The 21317-nt window shown below is 30.8% G+C and overlaps 1 protein-coding gene across 1 annotated transcript; it reads left to right on the top strand.

The window, feature by feature from the left end:
• Window positions 1-19473: 19473 nt before the first annotated feature.
• Window positions 19474-20501, top strand: LOC116112185 (gibberellin-regulated protein 4). Its single transcript, XM_031398360.1, has 4 exons — window positions 19474-19712; window positions 19806-19847; window positions 19952-19985; window positions 20109-20501. The coding sequence occupies exons 1-4, from the start codon at window positions 19650-19652 to the stop codon at window positions 20288-20290; spliced, it is 321 nt and encodes a 106-aa protein (XP_031254220.1). The 5' UTR covers window positions 19474-19649; the 3' UTR covers window positions 20291-20501.
• Window positions 20502-21317: the final 816 nt, after the last annotated feature.

The following is a 21317-nucleotide window of genomic DNA, read 5'->3' as shown; positions in this document are numbered from 1 at the left end:
AATAAATATACCCACCTAGTGACCAGTACTGTTTATGTAATAACACTTTTACTATTTTCAACTTTGATGGAAATTAAATTAATTAAATTCTCTTTTTTTTTTTTTAAATTTGGAGCGAGCGAGTTGACTCAAGAAAAATATGAGTGGTGAGAAATGAGAATAGTCTGCAAAATTTCTGAGAAATTATCTGTAACCCATCTTAATTTGTCGAGTTGCTGGTGTAAGAAGGTGGACCGCTTTAATACTAAAACCTTATTCATTTTTCGATTCTGCCCACCCAATCTTTTTCTTATGACTAAATTACCCTTTCATAAATCATAAGGTGAGGTTCTCCTATTTTATTTATTTATCTCTTCTTGCTTCTTTTATGATTTTTTAAATGAAAAAAAAAAAAAAACTTGAAATCTAAGAAAATTTATGGTTAAAAAAATAATATTGAGGTATACTTTACATCTTTCTATATTGACTTGGGATCCATAAAAGAATATTAATGAACACAATATTTTATATGGAGATTACACATGAATGTATCAAATAGTACTCATTTTTTAATAACCTCATCCATCAATATTTAGATTTATATATGTTTGTGTGTCCGGATGCACCTCAATTAATTCTCAAGGGAGACCAGCGACCTACCATCACAGCCTCCAACTTAAATCGCTTATGCTCAAATGGTTTCAATTTGTCTTAACCATCTGGGATACCCACGGATGGTTTATTTCATTCTTCTTCAACATAGTTTTTTACAAAGTAATTATTATAAAATAAAAAGAAAGAAAATATCGGCATACCTAACAAAAAGAAATAAAAGACTATTAATCGAACAAGAATCAACTAGTATTTTTATCAAATATTCTTCCTAATTGATGAACTTAATTTTTTTTTGGCATTTGGTTCATAAGAATACATCCTTATTATCATATTATCGAATGAGTGTCGTAGTTTTTCTCTTACATCATAATCAAGGGCGGGAGCTATGGGGTGCTCCCTCGAGCTTTCGTCCTCACAGACTTTTCAGAAAAGAAAAAAAATTCAAAATTTTTTAATTGATCGTAAAATTCAAAATTTATTACCTATTATTATTCTAATTATATACACAAATATCTCTTTATAATAATTTTTTTAATTTTTTAATTAATTTTATATAATTTTTTAGTTTATCTTTTCCGTGTTAATACATTTCCTCTTATCAAATATTGAATATATATTTAATTTTTCAGTCCTCCCAAAAAAAAATTCTACTTTCCCCTATAAAAATATGTGATATTGTGTATTGAGTAATTAACCAAATGGGTTGTGGGCAAAAGAGTAATTTAAAGTGCATGGAGTCCATCAATCAAATCCAGGGTGTTTAGGTCACTACATCCCTAAAATTAAAGGTATCTTTGTCGGCTTGGGAGAATTTTCGGACGTTGAACGGGCTTGTCTGGAACCCGACCCACCGTAACCTTTTTGTTCCAAAACTCAAAACCAAATCCAAAACGACATGCCGTTTTCTTTCTGCTTAAGAACCCGACAAAACCCAACGTTTCATAACTGAACCGGAATTCCGGGTCCGATCTCTCTTCCCAGATTTGGAATTTAGTGCATGAAAAACGAGATTTCGGTAATGATAATCATCATAATAACCGTGATTATCAGGCTAAAGACATTCTTTATTCAGTGACACGTGTTAATCTTTTTCCACGTGGCGACTCACCTCTTTTACACTTTACATTTGTTTGTTGCCACGCACTGGGCTTTATCTCAGCTTTATGACACAGTGAATGAATTTAAAAGAAAGCCAAGGATTTACTAACCTACATCAGTTCTATTATATTATTATGTTACTTCTCTTTCTAATTTTTATTTTACTTATTAAAACAAGTAAATTTTAAATAAAAAATTCATATCTCTTGAAATTTTTATTTTGGTAATAAAAATTAAGAGTGTTAATGCTGTTATTTACACCAACGAGAAATACGCAGAATCCGTGATAGAATCTATGCAGAAGTTTGTTTAAAACCCATGATTTGGATGCTGAATACAAATAATGAATTGGAAATCAAACAATAACACGCTGAATACAAATAATAAATTGAAAATCAAACAATAACACGAGGAAATGATTTGTAAAGTGGTTTGGATGCTAAGTGTAAATCTTACGTCCACTATTTTGTACTATTTTCTGTGTTTTCTCTGCACACAAATACGACTTATAAAATATTAATAAAAATCAAATCCATAAATATTAAAAAACAAGTTTATAAATTGTTATAATGATAAACTTGTAAATAAAATCAACCTAAAAGAATGACAACGTAAATCTATGCTTTAGAGATTTACTGTATAATAAACATATACAAAAATTTGAGTGGGAAATTTTTCAAAAATAATGTTTTTAGAATTATTTCATAAATATTAAAAAAGAAAAAAATTATTTCAAAATATATTTTGAGAAACTATTGATAAAAATATTGAATTTTATTTTAAAACAAGATTAAACTTTTTCATATTAACATACTACTATTTAAAGGATTGGATCATGACAGTCCATAAAAAAATTTAAAAAAAAAAATAATATTAATAAAGAAGATAAAAGCAGGAGAACAGTTGAGGTGGGCGCTGACTTTGGTGAGAATTAATTAAAAAAAAAATTAATTAAAGAGATAGCAGGAAGAGGCAGTGGAACTGTGGAAGTGAAGTGATTAAAGATTGATTAAACCAATGAAAATATTTGATAATCAGAAATTATGGGAATGACCTCAGCAATCCAATCATGCAGTAGCTGAGTTTAATCATCGATTTTTGTGTCAAACAAAATCACAACCGTTGCATTGAAACTCACAAAAACAAATTATTATTTTTATATATATTTTTAATCTAATTAATTTTAAATTTCTCAAGAGCTTAGATTATCTGATGGGGTGTTTGATGTGCAAGTGCTTTTGCCTTCTTCAGCTTTTAACTTTGACTCTATATTTTTCCATTACCTTTTACTGTTTTCCACAGTAAAAAAATCTACACATTTTTCTGCTTTCTTGCTTGACCATCTCAAATTTCAATCCCACAATTCTGAAATCCTTTTTTTACCCTCTCAAAAGTTTTCAAAATCCGACCTCTGTCAAACCCTACAATCTTTTAGAATCCACAAAAAGATACAAATTTTTGTGGGATCGATTGTCGTAGCCATGTCAGGCCTGAATGTAACTCCGCCCTTGATTAGTCGTAGTTATAATATCGTTTAACTTTGATAATAACATCGGGTCGATAAGAAAAACAATACCCCCATTGAATTTAAGCATAGCTTGTTGTGAAGTGATTGTTGATTTGGGTCCCAATTAACAGTAAGTAGTGAGTTGTGGAGGCCCCGGCAGTCTGCATTATCAGGTGTTTATACAAGGACATAGCACCACACCACCTAAGACTAGCTAAATCTTAGGGACAAAGGTCACGTTATGACAATTACTTCCACACCCTCTTCACTTTTACATCAATTCTTCTTCATTTTACATCTTTATATATATATTTTCATAATCAACCATTGATTAGATATTGAGTGGGTAATATTACTTGGAAACAACTAGAAGAAACCGTTACGTTCGCTACAAGCTACAACTTGACCTAGTAGGTCACAATATTAGAAAATAATTGGATAATCGTATCATCGACCTAAGATTATTCGTGTATCGAATAGTATTACCGACAAACCGTTAGAAGAAAATATTACTTTTGATGACCTATTACTTTACTTAGAAGATTATATTGTCATAAAATAATCAGATACGGCTTGATATTATCTTAATCCATCAAAATAGTTGTATTTGAATAATTTAGTAGGACCCATTTTATTGTCTTGTTATTTAGAATTTAAGTATGGAGGAATACCATACCATACCATACCATAAAATTGAAGACTCGACAAAAAGTGATTTGGCAATACTAAAAATTTTGTATATTTATTGCGGGGATGACATCGAGCTTGTTTGAACTCTTCATATTCTATGGATAATTTATCGCAAAAAAATAAAAATAATAATAATTAAATTTCAACATATCGTTTTCATATCAACTACAAATAGTTTGAGAAATCTCAAGAATATCAAGATTTAAGCTAGCTAACCATGAGTTCTGGTCAAATTGGTAACTGGGCTTCTAGTATGTGAATTTTATCTGCAATATCAGAGATTCGAATCTCACTGGAAACAGTTCGTAGTCAGGGACATTTACCCAAGCCCTGATTGAAGATTAGTCTCGTGCGTACCTTCAAGTGTGGGGACACCTCAAGACTTTCACCAAAATTAGGTATAAAATAAGGTTTAAATCCATTATTTATCATTATAAAATTGTTTATAATTTAAAGTTTGTTAATGGGTATTGAGTACACAGTACTAAAACAGTTGATTTTACCAAATTATTTGAAAACAAAAAAAAAAAAATTAAAAAACTTTCAAAAACGTTTATTCTTAATTAGGGGATTTTCTTTTTGAAAATGTTGTTAACCCACATTTGGACTCTCTTTCCAATTAGCTATATATATATATATCAACATAAAACAAAAGGTTAGGAGCAATAACTAATTGTAGACTAAGATTATTATCTTTTTGAAAAATTTTGGTCAACATGAATGTGAATAACATGAAATTAATTGTTTAAGCACATGAGATGAGTCCATTTCTAGACCACATCAATTTCTATAATCTTAAGAAAGACTAGGATTTGTTTCGTACGGTTTACTTAAATAAAGTTAATAAAACTAAAAACTATTATCATTAAAGTCGTTCGTTGTTTGTTTGCGTAAATTCAAAAGTAATAGAATTGTATAATGAATAGTATATTAAAGTCGTTAATTTCGTTATTACTGGTGACATAAGATTATTAATAGTGTAAAGTAACAAGTCAAGATGATTCATCCGTAATCAGTGTCGGCATGCACTTCGATAGTTAAAAAAACACGAGTAATCAATTCAACAACTCCATCCTTATAAACCCTATTTAATCCTTAAAATCAGCATAAACCAATCAAATTAATGATTTTTTTGGCATTGTTTTCAAGTTTTTGATTAAAAAAGCAAAACCCAAGAAAAAAACAGGAAAAAGATTTTCAAAGGAAAAGATAGAACAACAACCTTGCTTGGAGGGAAGTGACTAGACAATGCAATTCCACTCTCTCTTCTTTGATTACAAATACTTCTAAATTTGTAAAGAATGTTATGTCACTTCATATTTATTAAAACCCATCTAATCAAACAAGCTTAACTTCAATTAGGGTTCTAAATTTTCTAATCAATTTGATGTGAAATTATATGCCTTGAAGAAGGCTTGGTAGGAATTGCTTTTGGATTTTAGCTATAGTACAAAGATTGCATATTAGATGCTTCAACAAATTTGGATAATTTTTTAGCACTAGTTCCTATGCAAATTCATTTTTTTTTTAGTAATATTTATTTATTTTTCATTTTAATGAATATTAAAAGAAAATTCAATCAATTAATATTTATCTATTATCTTTTTTATTTTTTTATTTTTTTAGCCGAGATATTCAGATCAGTCTATATGCACTTCAACTAATTCTCAAGGAAAGTTATCTTATAGTAATCCATCGTTACGGTCTCATAGGTAAATCATATCTTTGTCACATTTGTTGTGAAGATTAATTATATACTAACAAATCCTAAATCATTATGAAAATGAAAATAATACGAACAAAGGATAAACAAATAATCATACACAGAAACACAAGGGCTCCGTTTGGTTCAAAATTTGGGGGTTTTGGGAAAAGTTTTTTTAAAAAAGTTAAAAAAAAGTTGAATTGGGCGGGTATTACGATGTAGGATCGTTGATGGTCAACGACGACCATTTGTTGGCCGTCGTGACCGACTGTTACGGCCAAAGATCTGGCCTTTTCCGGCCAGATCCACCGTGGATCTGGCTGGAAAAGGCTAGCTCGGCGCACTACCGGCCAGATTCAGCCGGTAGTGCGCCATCCTACCAGATTCCGGCCATTTTCCGGCGATAGTGGCCGGAATCTGGTAAATGTGGATTATTGGGGTGTTTTTGTAATTTTAAAAAAAATATTTAGGGGTATTTAATTAAATTATCAAATTTAAGGGGTTTAAAAAAAGTTGAATAATATTGGGAGTAGTATTCCCAAAAATATGAGTTTTTGGGTATTTTACTGTTTAACTTTTTTGGGAATACTAAAAATAGTATTCCCAAAACTGAAACAAACGAAGCCAATATTTATAGTAATTCACTCTCCATATGAGAGTTACATCTATTTTGCCACGGCAGAATTTCACTATAAAGAAGAAGAATCTCAACAAACTTTTCAAAAAGGCATGCTCAATCTTTCACTCTTGTTCAATAAAAAAAACATATTTTAAACTTTATATCTAACAATGTTTTAAAATACCCACATAACTTAGTTTAACATGAATGATTTAAAATTACAGTAATACTATATTTACCAACCCAAATACCGATTTTTATATACCGACTCACTACCCAACAACCCAAATCTCAAAATTTAACTTAGAGTCAGTATGTCAAATCGGTCCTGGGTCGGTAAGGCTACCATTACTGTTAAAATTAATTACAATTTATAACTATGTTGAAAGGAAGGTGCTAGAAGGCTTGTTGGTTTGGATAAATTATTTTAAGTGTGGAAGCTAAAAATCATAAATTATTAAGGATAAACATCAATAAATAGTTAAGTAGTTGACTCATGATCAATGCTAATTATACCATTGATAAAGATAGATAAAGAAATTATAGTGCTTATACATGTTGATAAAGTTATCTATCTAACTTTAATTCATACCCTACTTATGACAGATTTTATGAATCTTAATTACCAATTGACCAAGGACCTNAAACAAGCTTAACTTCAATTAGGGTTCTAAATTTTCTAATCAATTTGATGTGAAATTATATGCCTTAAAGAAGGCTTGGTAGGAATTGCTTTTGGAATAGTACAAAGATTGCCATATTAGATGCTTCAACAAATTTAGATAATTTTTTAGCACTAGTTCCTAGGCAAATTCACTTCTCTTTTTTTAGTAATATGTATTTTTTTTATTATTTTTTTAATGAATATTAAAATAATATTTATCTATTGTCTTTCTTATTTAGTTATTTTGTAGTTGAGTTATTCATATTAGTTTATATTCACTTTAACTAATTCTTAAGGAAAGTTATCTTACAGCAATCCACCGTTGCGGTCTCATAGGTAAATCATATATTTGTCACCTTTGTTGTGAGGATTAATTAGATGCTAACAAATCTTAAACCCTTATGAAAGTGAAAATAATACGAACAAAGGACAAATAAATAATCATATACACAAATACAAGATTTATAATAATTCACTCTTCATATGAGAGTTACATTTATTTTGCCACGACAGAATTTTACTATAAAGAAGAAGAATCTCAACAAACTTTTAAAAAAGGCATGCTCAATCTTTTACTCTAATTTAATAAAAAAAAAAAAAAAACATATTTTAAACTTTATATCTAACCATGTTTTAAAATACCCACATAACTTAGTTTAACATGAATGATCTAAAATTAATTATAATTTATAACTATGATTAAAGGAAGGTGCTAGAGGGCTTGTTGGTTTGGATAAATTATTTTAAGTGTGGAAGCTAAAAATCATAAATTATTAAGGATAAACATCAATAAATAGTTAAGTAGTTGACTCATGATCAATTCTAATTATACTATTGATAAAGATAGATAAAGAAATTATAGTGCTTATACATGTTGATAAAGTTATCTATCTAACTTTAATTCATACCCTACTTATGACAGATTTTATGAATCTTAATTACCAATTGACCAAGGACTTCCCCCACCCCCTCATAAATGACCAATACAACAAACGGTCAAAACTATGTATTCTTGGCCACTTTTCTAAATCTAGCTCCATAATTTTTACTTCCCCCGCGTATTATGTAAAAGAGTTAATCCAACATATAACGTCATCGACTTTTGATAACAGTTAAATTAATCCTCAAGAAAAGCTATCTTACTTACCAATTCACCAAGGACCACCCCACCCCTCATAAATGACCAAATGCAACAAATGGTCAAAAGCTATTTTAAATCTAACTCGATATTTTTTTTACTTTCTAGTTAATCAAACACATAACGTCATTGACCTTTGATAATAGGTAAACTATTAGTTTAGAAGTCAGATTTCTTTCTCGTACTAATTGTACAAGTGAGTTTGATTAATCAGATAATTTGATCAACAGTTTAGGGATCAAATCTGTTTTGTACTGAACATTAGTTCAGGGAACAAGAATTAGTAGTTGATGAAGTGGGGCAATTGGAAGATGGGATATTAATCATAGATATGTTTGTTCCCCTTGAATGAAATAATAAGAGTGATGGTCAAGGCAACAACCAGCACAGCATTTGAGCAATAATGGCATGTTTTTTTCTCCACGATGATAGATGAGGTAGAGGGCTAATTGGGGTTCCAAATTGACCAAATGGGGATGCTTTGTGGAGGTCATTTTAGTGGTTTTTATCTCATGGCCCTAATGAGAAGAGAAGGATAAGGTTCTCTATTTCCTATTGATGTTATTCTCCTGATCATATTATTAACAAATTTAATGAAAATTTTGAACCTGTTAAGACCGAAATTAATTAACCATGGCTTGTAGACTAAGAAAGAAACAAATTATTGGAGAAATAATTTCAACTTATGGGGGGATATTGCTTAGAGATGAGGAGGAAAAGCAGTATTTGTGGAGCAATTATTTTGCTTACTGCCATGCCAAATATCAAAGTAAATAATATTTCACCATTAAAACAGTAACCTACCCAGCTTTAGCCTTTAATGAAGCTTTAGCTTCGATCCATCATTTACACGGAGGATTTTGATTACTTTAGTGGGCAAAGTCATTTTCCTTGCACTGGGTAATATTTTTCAGACTTTCCAGGGAATCACTGAACAGGTCCCTTGTCCTGGATTTGCTCAAGAGAACAGTGAAAAAATAATTCCAGGGCTTGCTCAAGATCTAGTTTTGAAGTTAAAACAGACAATATGATTCCACAAGATCTAGATTTGTTCAAGTAACAGATTCTATTATTCTAACCAATTGAAATGATCGGATTATTTCGATTCCATTAGTAATGAGAATTCAGAAATCAGACATTAATCAATTCCATCATTTCGATTTTTTGGGATCTTTCTTTTCTTCAAATAGAGATAGAATCCGAACAATTCCCTACATGTTTTTCTGAATATACGCTAAGTAAGTAAAAGAGTTTCAGATTAAGATCTTGTTTTGAAGTATAACAGGACAATATCTACTCGATTAGACGCGTAAAAATCTGCATAATACAAATTTTTTTGTCTCCTGTTTCAGTGTCATTATAGTGTAACAAGAGCACGAGCTTCAACATTTACAATTTTACAATCTGTCAAGGATGATTATGCTTTTCTTTAATTTGTCTACTGTCACAAGTTACAGCAGCCTCACAGTTAACAGGCTCCAAAATTTACATGAAAATGTCGATAGTGGGGTCTGCAAAAATGGGGCTGGCACGCAGAGCCAATAGCAACTCTTTTGGGAACTTGGGCCCCCATGGAGGAAAACCCTTACCCTCCTTTCTTCCGTTGAGATGGGGCCAGTGGAAATTTCAGGTAGCAGAATACTGTAACTCACAGGAAATGGAAAAGGTGAAACTGTTGACAATCAAAATTTCAGGATTCGCAAAAAGAAAAATTGTAAGGTTGCTGGGTTTCCAAGTCCAACGTTGCTTAATTTTAAGGTACATGAAATTAAATGTGGTGAAAAAATAAAACAAAAGAAAAGAAAGAAAGAAAGAAGATGAGATGATGAAGATGAAAGGAATAATAATGGCTTTCTGACAGATCTACCAAATAGTCCTTTAAGATTTGTACAGTTTAATAATTTGGGTTAAACTGAAATCAAATAATGAGGTTCTCCGGAGAACAGCTAGAACATCTGCAACAGGACCCCACTTGTTTCTTTTGGGTAGAGCACAAATTAATGATGGAGTTTAAAATCCAGAATTCAAGGTTAGATTGGTTTAAGACTTTTTAAGTGATAGAGAAAACGAAATGTCATGAACAACAGCTAGCAAAAGAACTGTGACTGAGTGAGTGTCCGAATTATAATTGAAATTGGTTGCAGGTTTTTTGCTTTGCTTGCTTGTAATGGCTTAACGACCTTAATAATTGGAGGGTTGTAGGGCTCTCAACCCATGTGGTGAGTAATCAGGAACTTTTGAAAGCCTATAAGGGAATGATGAGAAAGAGGGATCTATAATATATAAACCCAACCAACCAAGCAAATAAATCCCCATTCACATTTGTTTTAAATCTTTTTCCTAATACAAAGAATCTTAATTTACCTATAGCTATCTACTTCCCTTTGCTTTGCTTTGCTTCTTCTATTTTCTTGCATCCATTTCCTTTTAATGCTGACTTTGGTTCCGATAATGTTTATTATTGAAAAGATAGGATTACTAATTAGATAGATTACTTTGAAGATTAGTGAAAAATGTTACTCTAATATGTTTGATTAGATTGGTGTGTATAAATAATTAAATATATTTGGATGAGAGGAATAAAAGAATTCTAGAGAAGCCTTTTACTGAATTACCGTTTCTTTTTAATATTATTATTATTTAGAGTATTATTTTTAACCCTTTATATTTTAGAATTTAGCTAAAAAAAACCCAACTAAAAGTTTAAAATTTAAACAAATACCCCCAGCCTAAAGACGACTGCCAACGGTCGGCCAACACCGTCATCGGCAGTCATCAAAATGATGCATGGCCTATCGGATTTGGCTGACTGTGCATCAATCTAACCGTTTTCCACCAGATTAAAGGTTGGAATTGGCTAGACGGTCATGGATATGGCCGAAAATGGCCAGATTCATGGTCGTTAACAGCCAAATTTGTGGTCGTTAATAGTTGTGCATTTGGCCATTAAGGGCCAGATTAGTGCACGATCGGCCAAATTTGGTTGGTCGTGCACCGTTTTGGTGACTATCGGTGGTGGTCAACAGTCGTCTGCAGTGACTGACTTATTTTGGGTGATATTCATGTAAATAATGAGGGACATTTCTGTCCAAAAAAATAATTTATGAGGTTATAGAAGTTTGCAATGCCCTCATTTGTCTATTGGTATGGAAAGATTATCGAAATCTTTTATTACTTTACAATCAAACAAGGGAATGTCTGAAATCAAATATAGATTACTGGAATTATCTTTTCAGAACCCTAACTAAATGCAACATAAATTCTTGCTAAAACTCATTCTAACATCTTGATGGGTGATATTGAAAGCTAACATATGTACAAGTCACAATTTTATTTCAGTGGGGGCAAAAAAACAATAAAGATTAGCTCACAATCTAATCTTGCAAATTTTCTTTTACAATCCCAACGTGGCAGCTCACAGTTGGGATTACGGGACCCATAGCGAGCAAATGGGACCTATTTTTGAGCTGATCAATTACAAATTATCACGTCAAAGTTATAAGAAAAAGTTTGTGAGATTGGATTACAAGTATAGTATTGTCTAAAAGAAAAAATAATTTGAGGTTTAAATTATACACTAAAAAAATACAAAAAATGTCAGTATAGATAAAGAATACAATTAAAAGGGGGTTAAAAAGTTCTTGCATGAGTTGTGGTCCAGCTGGTAACTAGGCTCCCAATTGGCAAACTTCACCTGTAATGTCAGATGTTTAAACCTTACTGGAACCAGCTCGAGGCCAAGGACACTTACCTGAATCCTAATCAGGAATTAGTCTTATACATTCAAGTATGGGGACATCTCAACGTTTTCAATAAAAATAAAAATAAATAAAAAAAAAAAGAAGATTTTTTCCAGGGTTAGTGAGGGTTGAGCCCCTTAGGCCCTTAGTGGCTTCGTCCCTGCCAGCCATTATGTTAAATTACGTGCTAAAATTGTTTCGCTTCATATAAGTTTTTATTTGGAATCTCGTGTGTGTAAATATGTTGAATTGGCACTCCTTTATTTGTCGGATGACTAAATACATTCTATTTGATGCACCTTGAATGTTTCCCTATGGAATAAAGAAACAACAAATGCATTGAATTCTAAACAACAAATGATAGTGTGGTCCAAAGTGTCTTTAGTTTTGAGATTGAACCATGGCCTATTTCTGTTTAAACTCAAAAGGGTTTAGGCAGAACTTTGTTTTTATGAAAGATCACTGTCATTGATCTACCAAATGGGCCACATATTTATTTCAATCTGCTAAAAGAAAGTCAGAGAATTTTATTTCATGGTGTTCTTTAGGGAAGAAGGCCTTTTAATTGGGCTAGTTCTTTTGTTAGCCCAATTTGAACATTCATTCAATGTTTTCGGAAGTGGGCTTAAACAGTTAAACCCTCAAGTTTGATTAGCTTCTTGGTTGGGCTAAACCCAAATCAAAACTACAAGGCTTTTTTGGTGCAAAGATTGCTCTTGTGCAAGCATATTTGTCATAGAAATTTCTATTATTGGGAAGGTGTAATATTGGGGTGTTTAGGATCTCTAATTTACAATAAAATTCTTCCATAAATATTAGATTGAGAATTCTCAAGACTTTCGAGTTAACCCAATGCTTTATTTTCTGTCCTGGTTGATCCTGATTCAATTTTTCTTTTTTAAATATCTCAATTCGTAATAACAAGCGTTAACTTTCGAAGAACAAGAAATGAGCCGTGAATGCTAATTTAACCTTAGTTTCTTAGGCTCAAAAGTATTCAATGTGACTGACAAGAGTAACTTCTTATCATTCTTAGGGTGTTTTAAATGATTACCCAATATCTTGATTTGAAAGTTGCTATACGTAACCTATAATAAATAATAAATAAATAGGACCCGATCATACTCTTGAATCATTTAAAAAGATAATATCCGGGCTTGAGTTGGCAGTATAAGCTCTAAATCTCGTTATTAATTATATTCTTAATCAAAAGCATGCAGGAACATGAACATTATTGATTTCAAAAGCAAAAGCAAAGCAAAAGAAAAAGAACAAGTGGGAATTAATTATATTCTTAATTATCCAAAAATATACACGTATGTAGGCATACATGAATGAATATCCTGATGGATCTCTGATATATAAACTGTCTCCCATGTGGGCTCACATGCAAGAACATGAACATTATTGATTTCAGCTTTGTTACAAATCCCCTGCAATTCACACATCACCACTCTTTTTTTTTTTCTTTTTTTTTCTAATAACAGAGGTATCCGAGCACAATGGCTAATCGAACCCATCTAATCTTCAAAACCCCGGAACACCTTACAAGTATCTTACAAGCTTAATAAATCAAAATAATTGTACAATTATGGTAGATGTTTCTCTTGCAACTCAAACACCCACGACTTGAACACAAAACCTCTGGATATAATTAATTCCAATGGTTAAAAGACGTACCATCCGGCCACGAGGGGAGGGTCATCACTACTCCGTTAATTTGCAGTTAAAAAATTTTTGTGTGATATTTATTGTGTAATAAATATTTTTCGGAAGATGAAAATTTGGTAGTTGCCTCTAATAGTTGTGTGTAATTAATTTGGTCATGGCATTTGAAAATTATAATTATGGGCACATGGATTGGCTGCAACTAACCATATCTCTTTCTTACCTTTCCCCACCTAATAAGCAATACCATAATCAAATTTGTTGGGAATATATACAACATTAATCAACCTTTCATACTTAATATAGTATGGAATAATATTTTAATGGGTATCAAGGATTTAATTTTTGGTGGGTTCACATTTATAGTTTAATTCGTATAATGTGATCCTCCTTGATGTTCATACATAGTACAAATATGGTTTTAAAATCTAATAGATTCGTTGAAATTATTAAGATGCGGTTTTTTTTTTTTTTTTTTTTTATTTAACTAAGAATTCATAATGTCATTTGAAATTAATATAGAGTTTTATTATTGTAAATACCCACTAATTTTGTTGATAAATCTCGTATAAATGTATAAAAAAAATAAGTCATTTATAAAAGTAAGAATGTTATTAATCCAAATCTGTACATGTTATCAAGTAGAAAAGAAAAAACAATTATACCTAACCATTTTGATGAAAAAAAAAAAAGTTAATGACTTTTTCTCACTCAAATAATAGTTTAATGATACTTTCCTATTTACATGCTTTTAAAATATCATTTTACTACTTAAATTTATATTTTGACAATAAGCAAAGAGCAAACTCGATCCAGTTTTTTAGGACTTTTGAAGAGGAGAAATCGATGAGTCTTTTGATGGTTAAGATTGATCGGAATTTGACTTGAGAGAGGCAGCTATGCAAACTCTAATCACTCAATTTCTAGCAATTGTCGGGGTTGGTGAGAGTAGGGTTTGAGGGGTTTTACTAAGTGATAATCGGGGAAGAGAATTGTGACAGTATGAGGTCGCAACGGTGCCGGAATTGGAAACAAAATATAACTTTGGATAGTAAAGTGTTATTTTAAAAGTCTAGGGATGGGAATGTGTCATTAAGTCATTATTTTGATGGGAAAAAGTATTTTACTAACAAAAAAAGACATGGAAGCGCTAGAAATTGTTGCAAAACTAATTCAACACAAGTAATTATGTAATTAGGTGATAATTAAGATGACAAAAATATCTTATTTCATACCTTTTTCTAGGGATGAGCACAAAGCACGGCCCCGCGGAGACCTGCCCCGATCGAGTGGATTTTCCCTAAATCGTTCAGGCTTTGGGCCGGGATCGAGCCTAAGATTAGCCCCGGAATTTGGGGACGGGCTAAGGTCGGGATAAGTCTTGCCCCGACCCAGCCTGTATATTATATATATATATATATATCAATATTAATTTTAATAATAAAAAATCAATCATATATACATATATTAATTTTAATATCTGAAAATCAATCATATATACCTATAATAATTTTAATATTTGAAAATCAATTATATATTATACAATAACAAATTATAATTGTATAAATATTTGATAAAACTATATACAAATAGGTAATAAATAAAACTAGATTAAATCTAATAAATCATTATAAATATTTGTAATATATATATATTATGCATAATATGTTAATGCTACAAAACAAAAATTATACATTCGACATTATATATTATACATTATATATGGTATACATTTGACATTATACATTATATATTGTATATAATATATGGTATATACCATATAAGTATAATGTATATAGCATATATATGTTGTATATTATAATTTATACATAATATGCTATTATCTATAATCTTACGTTAATATATAATATATATGTAATATATTATTTGTTGTTTTGATTGATCGTAATGAATCAATAAATCATTATAATTTTCTTTTTGTCCCTCGTTGAATCATTATTTCAATTCTATTACCTAATTGTATTTGTTATATTGTGATAACTATTTATTTAGAATTTATTATAATATATATGGTAGTTATTTATTTAAAATTTATAATAATATATTTGTATAATGTATCATATGTAATACATTATATATTAAAGAGACATTATGTATGTTAATAATTATTACTTAATACAATAATACATAATATTATACTATTAATATGTAATATATTTATATATATGTATCATGTATTATAATTATCATTTTGATAGTTGGATTCATTATAATCATTAATCAGGGGCGGATCCAACTCTTGTGAAAGGTGGGCATTTTAACCAAAAAAAAAAATACTAATATGTATAATTGTCGGGTGGGTTTTTTTGGCAACTCATGTTTTAAATCTTGATACTGTCATGTTTCGAATCTTTTAATTATAGGTATATCACCTATTGTAATATATTATCAATTTAATATGATGGTTTTTATATTTAATATGTATATTATAGATTTAATTTCTTTTTTGATGATATGAACTTTATCTTTAATATGTATATTTTATATATATATATATATATATTTTTTTTTTTTGGCATATATAATTTGGAGAAAAAGATAATAAAACTAATAAAGATATAAAAAGACAGAAAACCCCCGCTTTTTTCTTATTCAACAAGTCTATAAATTTTATGATAACTACTCTAAGATTCCTATTGAATTTTGATGGAAGCTTTTTTTGAAGTAATATAGCATGGTTATCTAGTAATGACTGAAATCACTGGAGTAATTTTTTTTGTTCTTAGGGCTCACGTCACGTATAACTACCTAATGAAGGTGTGTTATGTTAGCATGTGTGTATGATACATGGATTCTCATTAGGCAGTCATTCGTACGTAGCATGGTTATCTAGTAATGACCGATATCATTGACTACTATTTTGTTCTGTACAACTACCTAATGAAGATGTGTCATGTCAACATGTATGCATGTCGCACATATCCTCATTAGACAGTCATTCACACATAGCATGGTTATCTAGTAATACCCATAACGATTGAGGCTCTGTTTGATTCATTATTCTGATAGTTTTTAGAATAATCTTTTGAAAAAAATTAAATTGAGCGGGTATTACGATGTAGGATTTAAAAATTAACAAAAATATCCCCTATGTTTGTTTATTTACTGAACACCCTTGTTTATTTACTAAACACCCATATAATAAAATATTAAAAGTTAACAAAAATACCCTCAATCTACCCATTAAATACGGACAGTCAGCCACCACCGCCAGAAGGTGGCCGAAGTATTTTTGTAATTTCTAAAAAAATATATTTAATGATGTTTAGTTAAATTAATAAATTTAGAAGGTTTAAAATAAATTAAAAAATATAAAATAATATTTTAAGAATAATGATATTTTACTGTTTAACTTTTTTTGAGAATACTAATAATAATATTCCCAAAAGCCAAACAAATCTTACAATGAACGCACAACTATCTAATGACTATTTAAAGTCGTTTTTTTTGTACCAATGAACCTCATTAGATAGTCGTTCGTACATAACATGGTTATCTAGTAATGACCGAAATCACTAATTAAAAAAAAAAAAAAAAAAAAAAAATCTTTTTATAGACTCATTTTGAAATTATATAAAAATCTTTAAGATAGGATGTGTGAGTCCAATAGAAGACTTGATTAAACAAGCGTGCCATCATTATCAGATGTGGGTAGCCAAGGGTACATTGCAATTAGAGCTTAATTAATAATTAATTATGTACATTATCCCACCTCATTAATACTTCATTATCCTCCCAAATTCTATACTATGTATAAAACTTGGAGCTATTTTGGATAATTAAATTTTCTTTTGAGATATATCATTCAAAAATAAAAATTTAAAAAAAAAAGGTTAGAATCTATTAATTTCAATTTTTTAATTTTAATTTTAACATTAATAATTAGTAATATGGTTATGGTTTATAGGGCACAGTAGAAAGGAAGAAATGTCGGTGATGCACGGCTAAGATTGGCCCAAAAAAAAAAAAAAAGGAAGAGAGAAGAGGATGGGATCGGGACGCGGGTTCACAGCGCATGGTGCGCAGTTTTGTCAAAGCGGCGCAGCTTTGGGTCACGTGCTATGGTCAGAGGGATCACATGTGAAGAGACAAAAGGTTGAAATTTTTTATAATAAAAAAAGCACTTATTTCAGATTAACTTTTTCAATATTTTTAATAAAAAGGGTTTCAGTTTCTTTGACTTTTCTGCTCCAGTGGGCCCCTTATCCATAACCCACTTAACCAACTCTTACCTTCCTTCTCCCTCCACTCTTCAATGCACCGCCTTTCTTAAAATCACTTTTTTTTATTACCATTTACCCAAACGTTGTCTTAGGATTTAGCCCCATGCCTCTTTAATTTTTTAATATACATTTATTATTCTAATCTACTTGTTTATAAATTAAAACTTTAAAATAATCTAATTGGTAAAAAATATCTATCGAAATTAATCAAAACTAACTATAGAGTTTTTTTTTTTTTTTTTTTTTTTTTAAGACCAAAGTATGTGGGATAACTTATGCACACTTCGACTAATTTTCAAGAAAAGATTAATCCAGAAACCCGCCACCACAATCCCCCACTTAAATCTCGAATACTCAAGTGAGGAATCGAACATAAGACCGTACGTCTATCCACACTATTCTCAATTTATTCTAACCAGTTAGGTTACCCATGTATGAGTTAACTAAAACTAATTTCGGATTAGAAACTATAAAAAGTTATGATTTTACATAAATTTTTAAGATTATATTAGAATATATTTGTTGAAACATTACAATTCAATTTATACAAGTATGTTTTTCATTATAGGTCTTTTACATCTCTTATATAGAACATCTTGAAATTTTTTACGTACAGATCAAAGGCGAGCATCTATCCGCTAGCTTTTGATTTTAGGGTTTATGAAATTAGCGATTGAACGCTCACATTTGGTCCGTATATTAAAAAAATTTCAAGACTTCGCATTGGATATGCAAAACCTATTGCATTGAATTTTTATCCATATTTTTGTTGATCTCTTTAAAGAAAAGCTACCATGATGCATATGCATTAAATCACTACTCACCCATTCACATAAAATAAATCAACTTGTGTTAGGGAAAAGAAAAAAATGGGTTTTGGGTACACACCTTAGAATAATTCTATTGAAAACAATATATCTATAGATTATAGTTACCATCACATGTAATTGTCACAACAATAATTGAGGTCATGTAGTCATTTTTGAAGCATAGTCTTTTGATATTTAATTTGGGCATGACATGAGCTTGAGCTTGGCACATGAATGAAAGTGAAAGAATGTAGATCCTATCATATCATAAATTGGCTTCTCCCATGTGCATCTTGGCCTCACATATGGTCTAAAATTGTCAATTAAAAACTATATATATATATATATATAAGATCCATTTGATCAAATATATTTACATATAATTTTTTGGGATTCTAACTAGCATTATCTTTATATCTTAGCCTTTTATAATGTGAATTTAATGATAATCTATCGCAATTGCGGTCATTATTATGCTTAAATAATATTTATTTAAAGAATAATATTATATATACAAAATTGATGTCAAATTCCATATAAATCGATATTTCAATAATGAAAAAAAAAAATATTACGAGTATCTTATCGTTAATTTTATTATAATTTATTAGAAATATCTCAAACTTTACTTTAAATGGTAATTCTAAAAATTCAGAAGGCCAAATTTATATATATTTTTGAGTCAGATTATATTTACCGTTTTTGCATACCGACTCTTTATCTCGATTGACATGGAGTATCGACAAGGAGACTTCCCACGTCGCACTTTATGTCAATCGGGATGGAGAGTTGATCTAAGTACAATATTTTCCATATTTTTTCTTTTTTTTAAAAAAAGCTCCCAACAACTGAAAAACACATGGGTACCCACAAAAATGTCCTTTAAATCTAAAATGCAAAGGTGTCATCCATCCAATAGAGAGAGTACAAGATAATGTTGCATGACTGAGTACAGCTAATAATTTTCTTTCTTCAACAATCCCTCGTTTAGTTACCCTCTCCCTATTTATACCTCTTCCCAACCAAAACCTTTCCCATAAACAAACCCCTCTGCCATCTACTTTTGTTGCTGTTGTGGTTGCTCTTGTTTCTTGGGCTATTTAGGTGCTCTCATTGTTGTCACTTGGAGAGAGGGGTTTGTTTGTATCAACCTTAAAAAAATAAAAAGTAGTCATGGCTAAGTTTGTTGCCATCTTCATCTTTGCTCTCATTGCCATTTCCATGCTTCAAACCATGGTAAAAAAAAACTAAGAAGAAGAAGAAATACCCTTTTGATTTTTTTTTTTTCACTACAATATGTTCTTATTTTGATTTGTTTTGTTAATGTAGGTGATGGCAGCTCATGGCCAAGGAGGTCACCACAATGACCAGGTAATAATCTTTTCTTCTTCTTCTTCTTCGTCTTTTCTTCCTCGGGGTCTCATATTTGCAAGAAACTAATGAAATGAGGGTATGATTTTCTGTGTTTTTTTCAGAAACATTATGGCCCTGGGAGTCTCAAAAGCTTCCGTAAGTTGCTCAAAACTTTTTACCCATCTCATTTTTTTATTTTTTTAAATTGGTCAAAACTGTTTTGACCAATGGTCAAGAAATTTTAGTTACTGATTGTGGTGGTGGGTTGGAATTGACCAGAATGTCCATCACAATGTACGAGGAGATGCAGCAAGACTCAATATCATAAGCCATGCATGTTCTTCTGTCAGAAGTGTTGCAAAAAGTGCCTTTGTGTGCCCCCAGGTTTCTATGGCAACAAACAAGTCTGCCCTTGCTACAACAACTGGAAGACCAAGGAGGGAGGCCCCAAATGCCCTTAAGCTAAAAATAATTATTCAAAGCAACAATATTTTCTGACTCTTTTACAGAATTACTGTATTTCCCTTTTAATATTTTATGTTTTGGGTTTATTTTGTTCGAGTTAATTCATAATTAACTCTGTAATGTGAAAAAGTCACTCCTTGAGGATTATTTCCCCTAAATGTGAGTGGCTAATCTATCATATTATCAATGAAATTTCTTGTTCTATTACACTTACAATGTAGGGATCAATTCGGCTAGTGGTTGAACATGGACTCTTGGAGTATTACCCAAAAGGATGGTCATTGAAAGTTTACTCAGCCTTAACTTTAGGACTTCAGGATTAGTTGAGATGCTAGCAAACTGGTTCAAAAATACTCAAATCAAAAGAAAAATAATTTGGTTTTCATTTGGGTTTCTGGGTATCAAAAGAAAAATAAAGTAGACACCAAATTAAGGAAAGATACTTTGATCATGTGAAGAGTGTAAAAAGAAGCCATTGAAAAAGGGGAAAAAAACAAAAAGAATTGGCAAATAGTAACATAGTGGGGTTGGATAATGGACAAAGCGTGAGCTTATGGAACCCTACATGTACCCGAAATTTATGGGTGGAAATTGGAAGCCAGATTAAAGATGCGATGCCTACAGAGATTTAACATGGGCTACTCATTCTACTTGTAACTTTTCTGGGTACCATTAAGGTGGCATAGTGGGGGTAAATAAGCATGCCTGAACTTTATCAATTCAACTAAGCAATGAGTTTGAGCAGCATCTCTTGTTGTGATTTACTCTTCATATCTATGTAGAAGTATAGGCTTCCACAGAGAAATATGAAGGTGGGTTTCAGACCTTTGCCTCCTCTTTAACAATCAACTGTATTAATGTTGATCCAGAACAGCTGAGTGGCAGAAAATGGCAATAAATTTTATCCTCTATTGTCTACCCTTATAATCCCACCTCTCAGCTAATGCTGCCTTAACATTTAATTTCAATCTAGCTCTTCCTGGTAATGTAATGTGAATGTGTCAACTCTCATTCCCCTGATGA

The sequence above is a fragment of the Pistacia vera genome, unplaced genomic scaffold, assembly GCF_008641045.1.
Source record: "Pistacia vera cultivar Batoury unplaced genomic scaffold, PisVer_v2 Contig656, whole genome shotgun sequence".
Lineage (NCBI taxonomy): Eukaryota > Viridiplantae > Streptophyta > Magnoliopsida > Sapindales > Anacardiaceae > Pistacia > Pistacia vera.
Note: the sequence above shows the minus strand (reverse complement) of the source record. Positions and strands in the feature narration are given on the sequence as shown.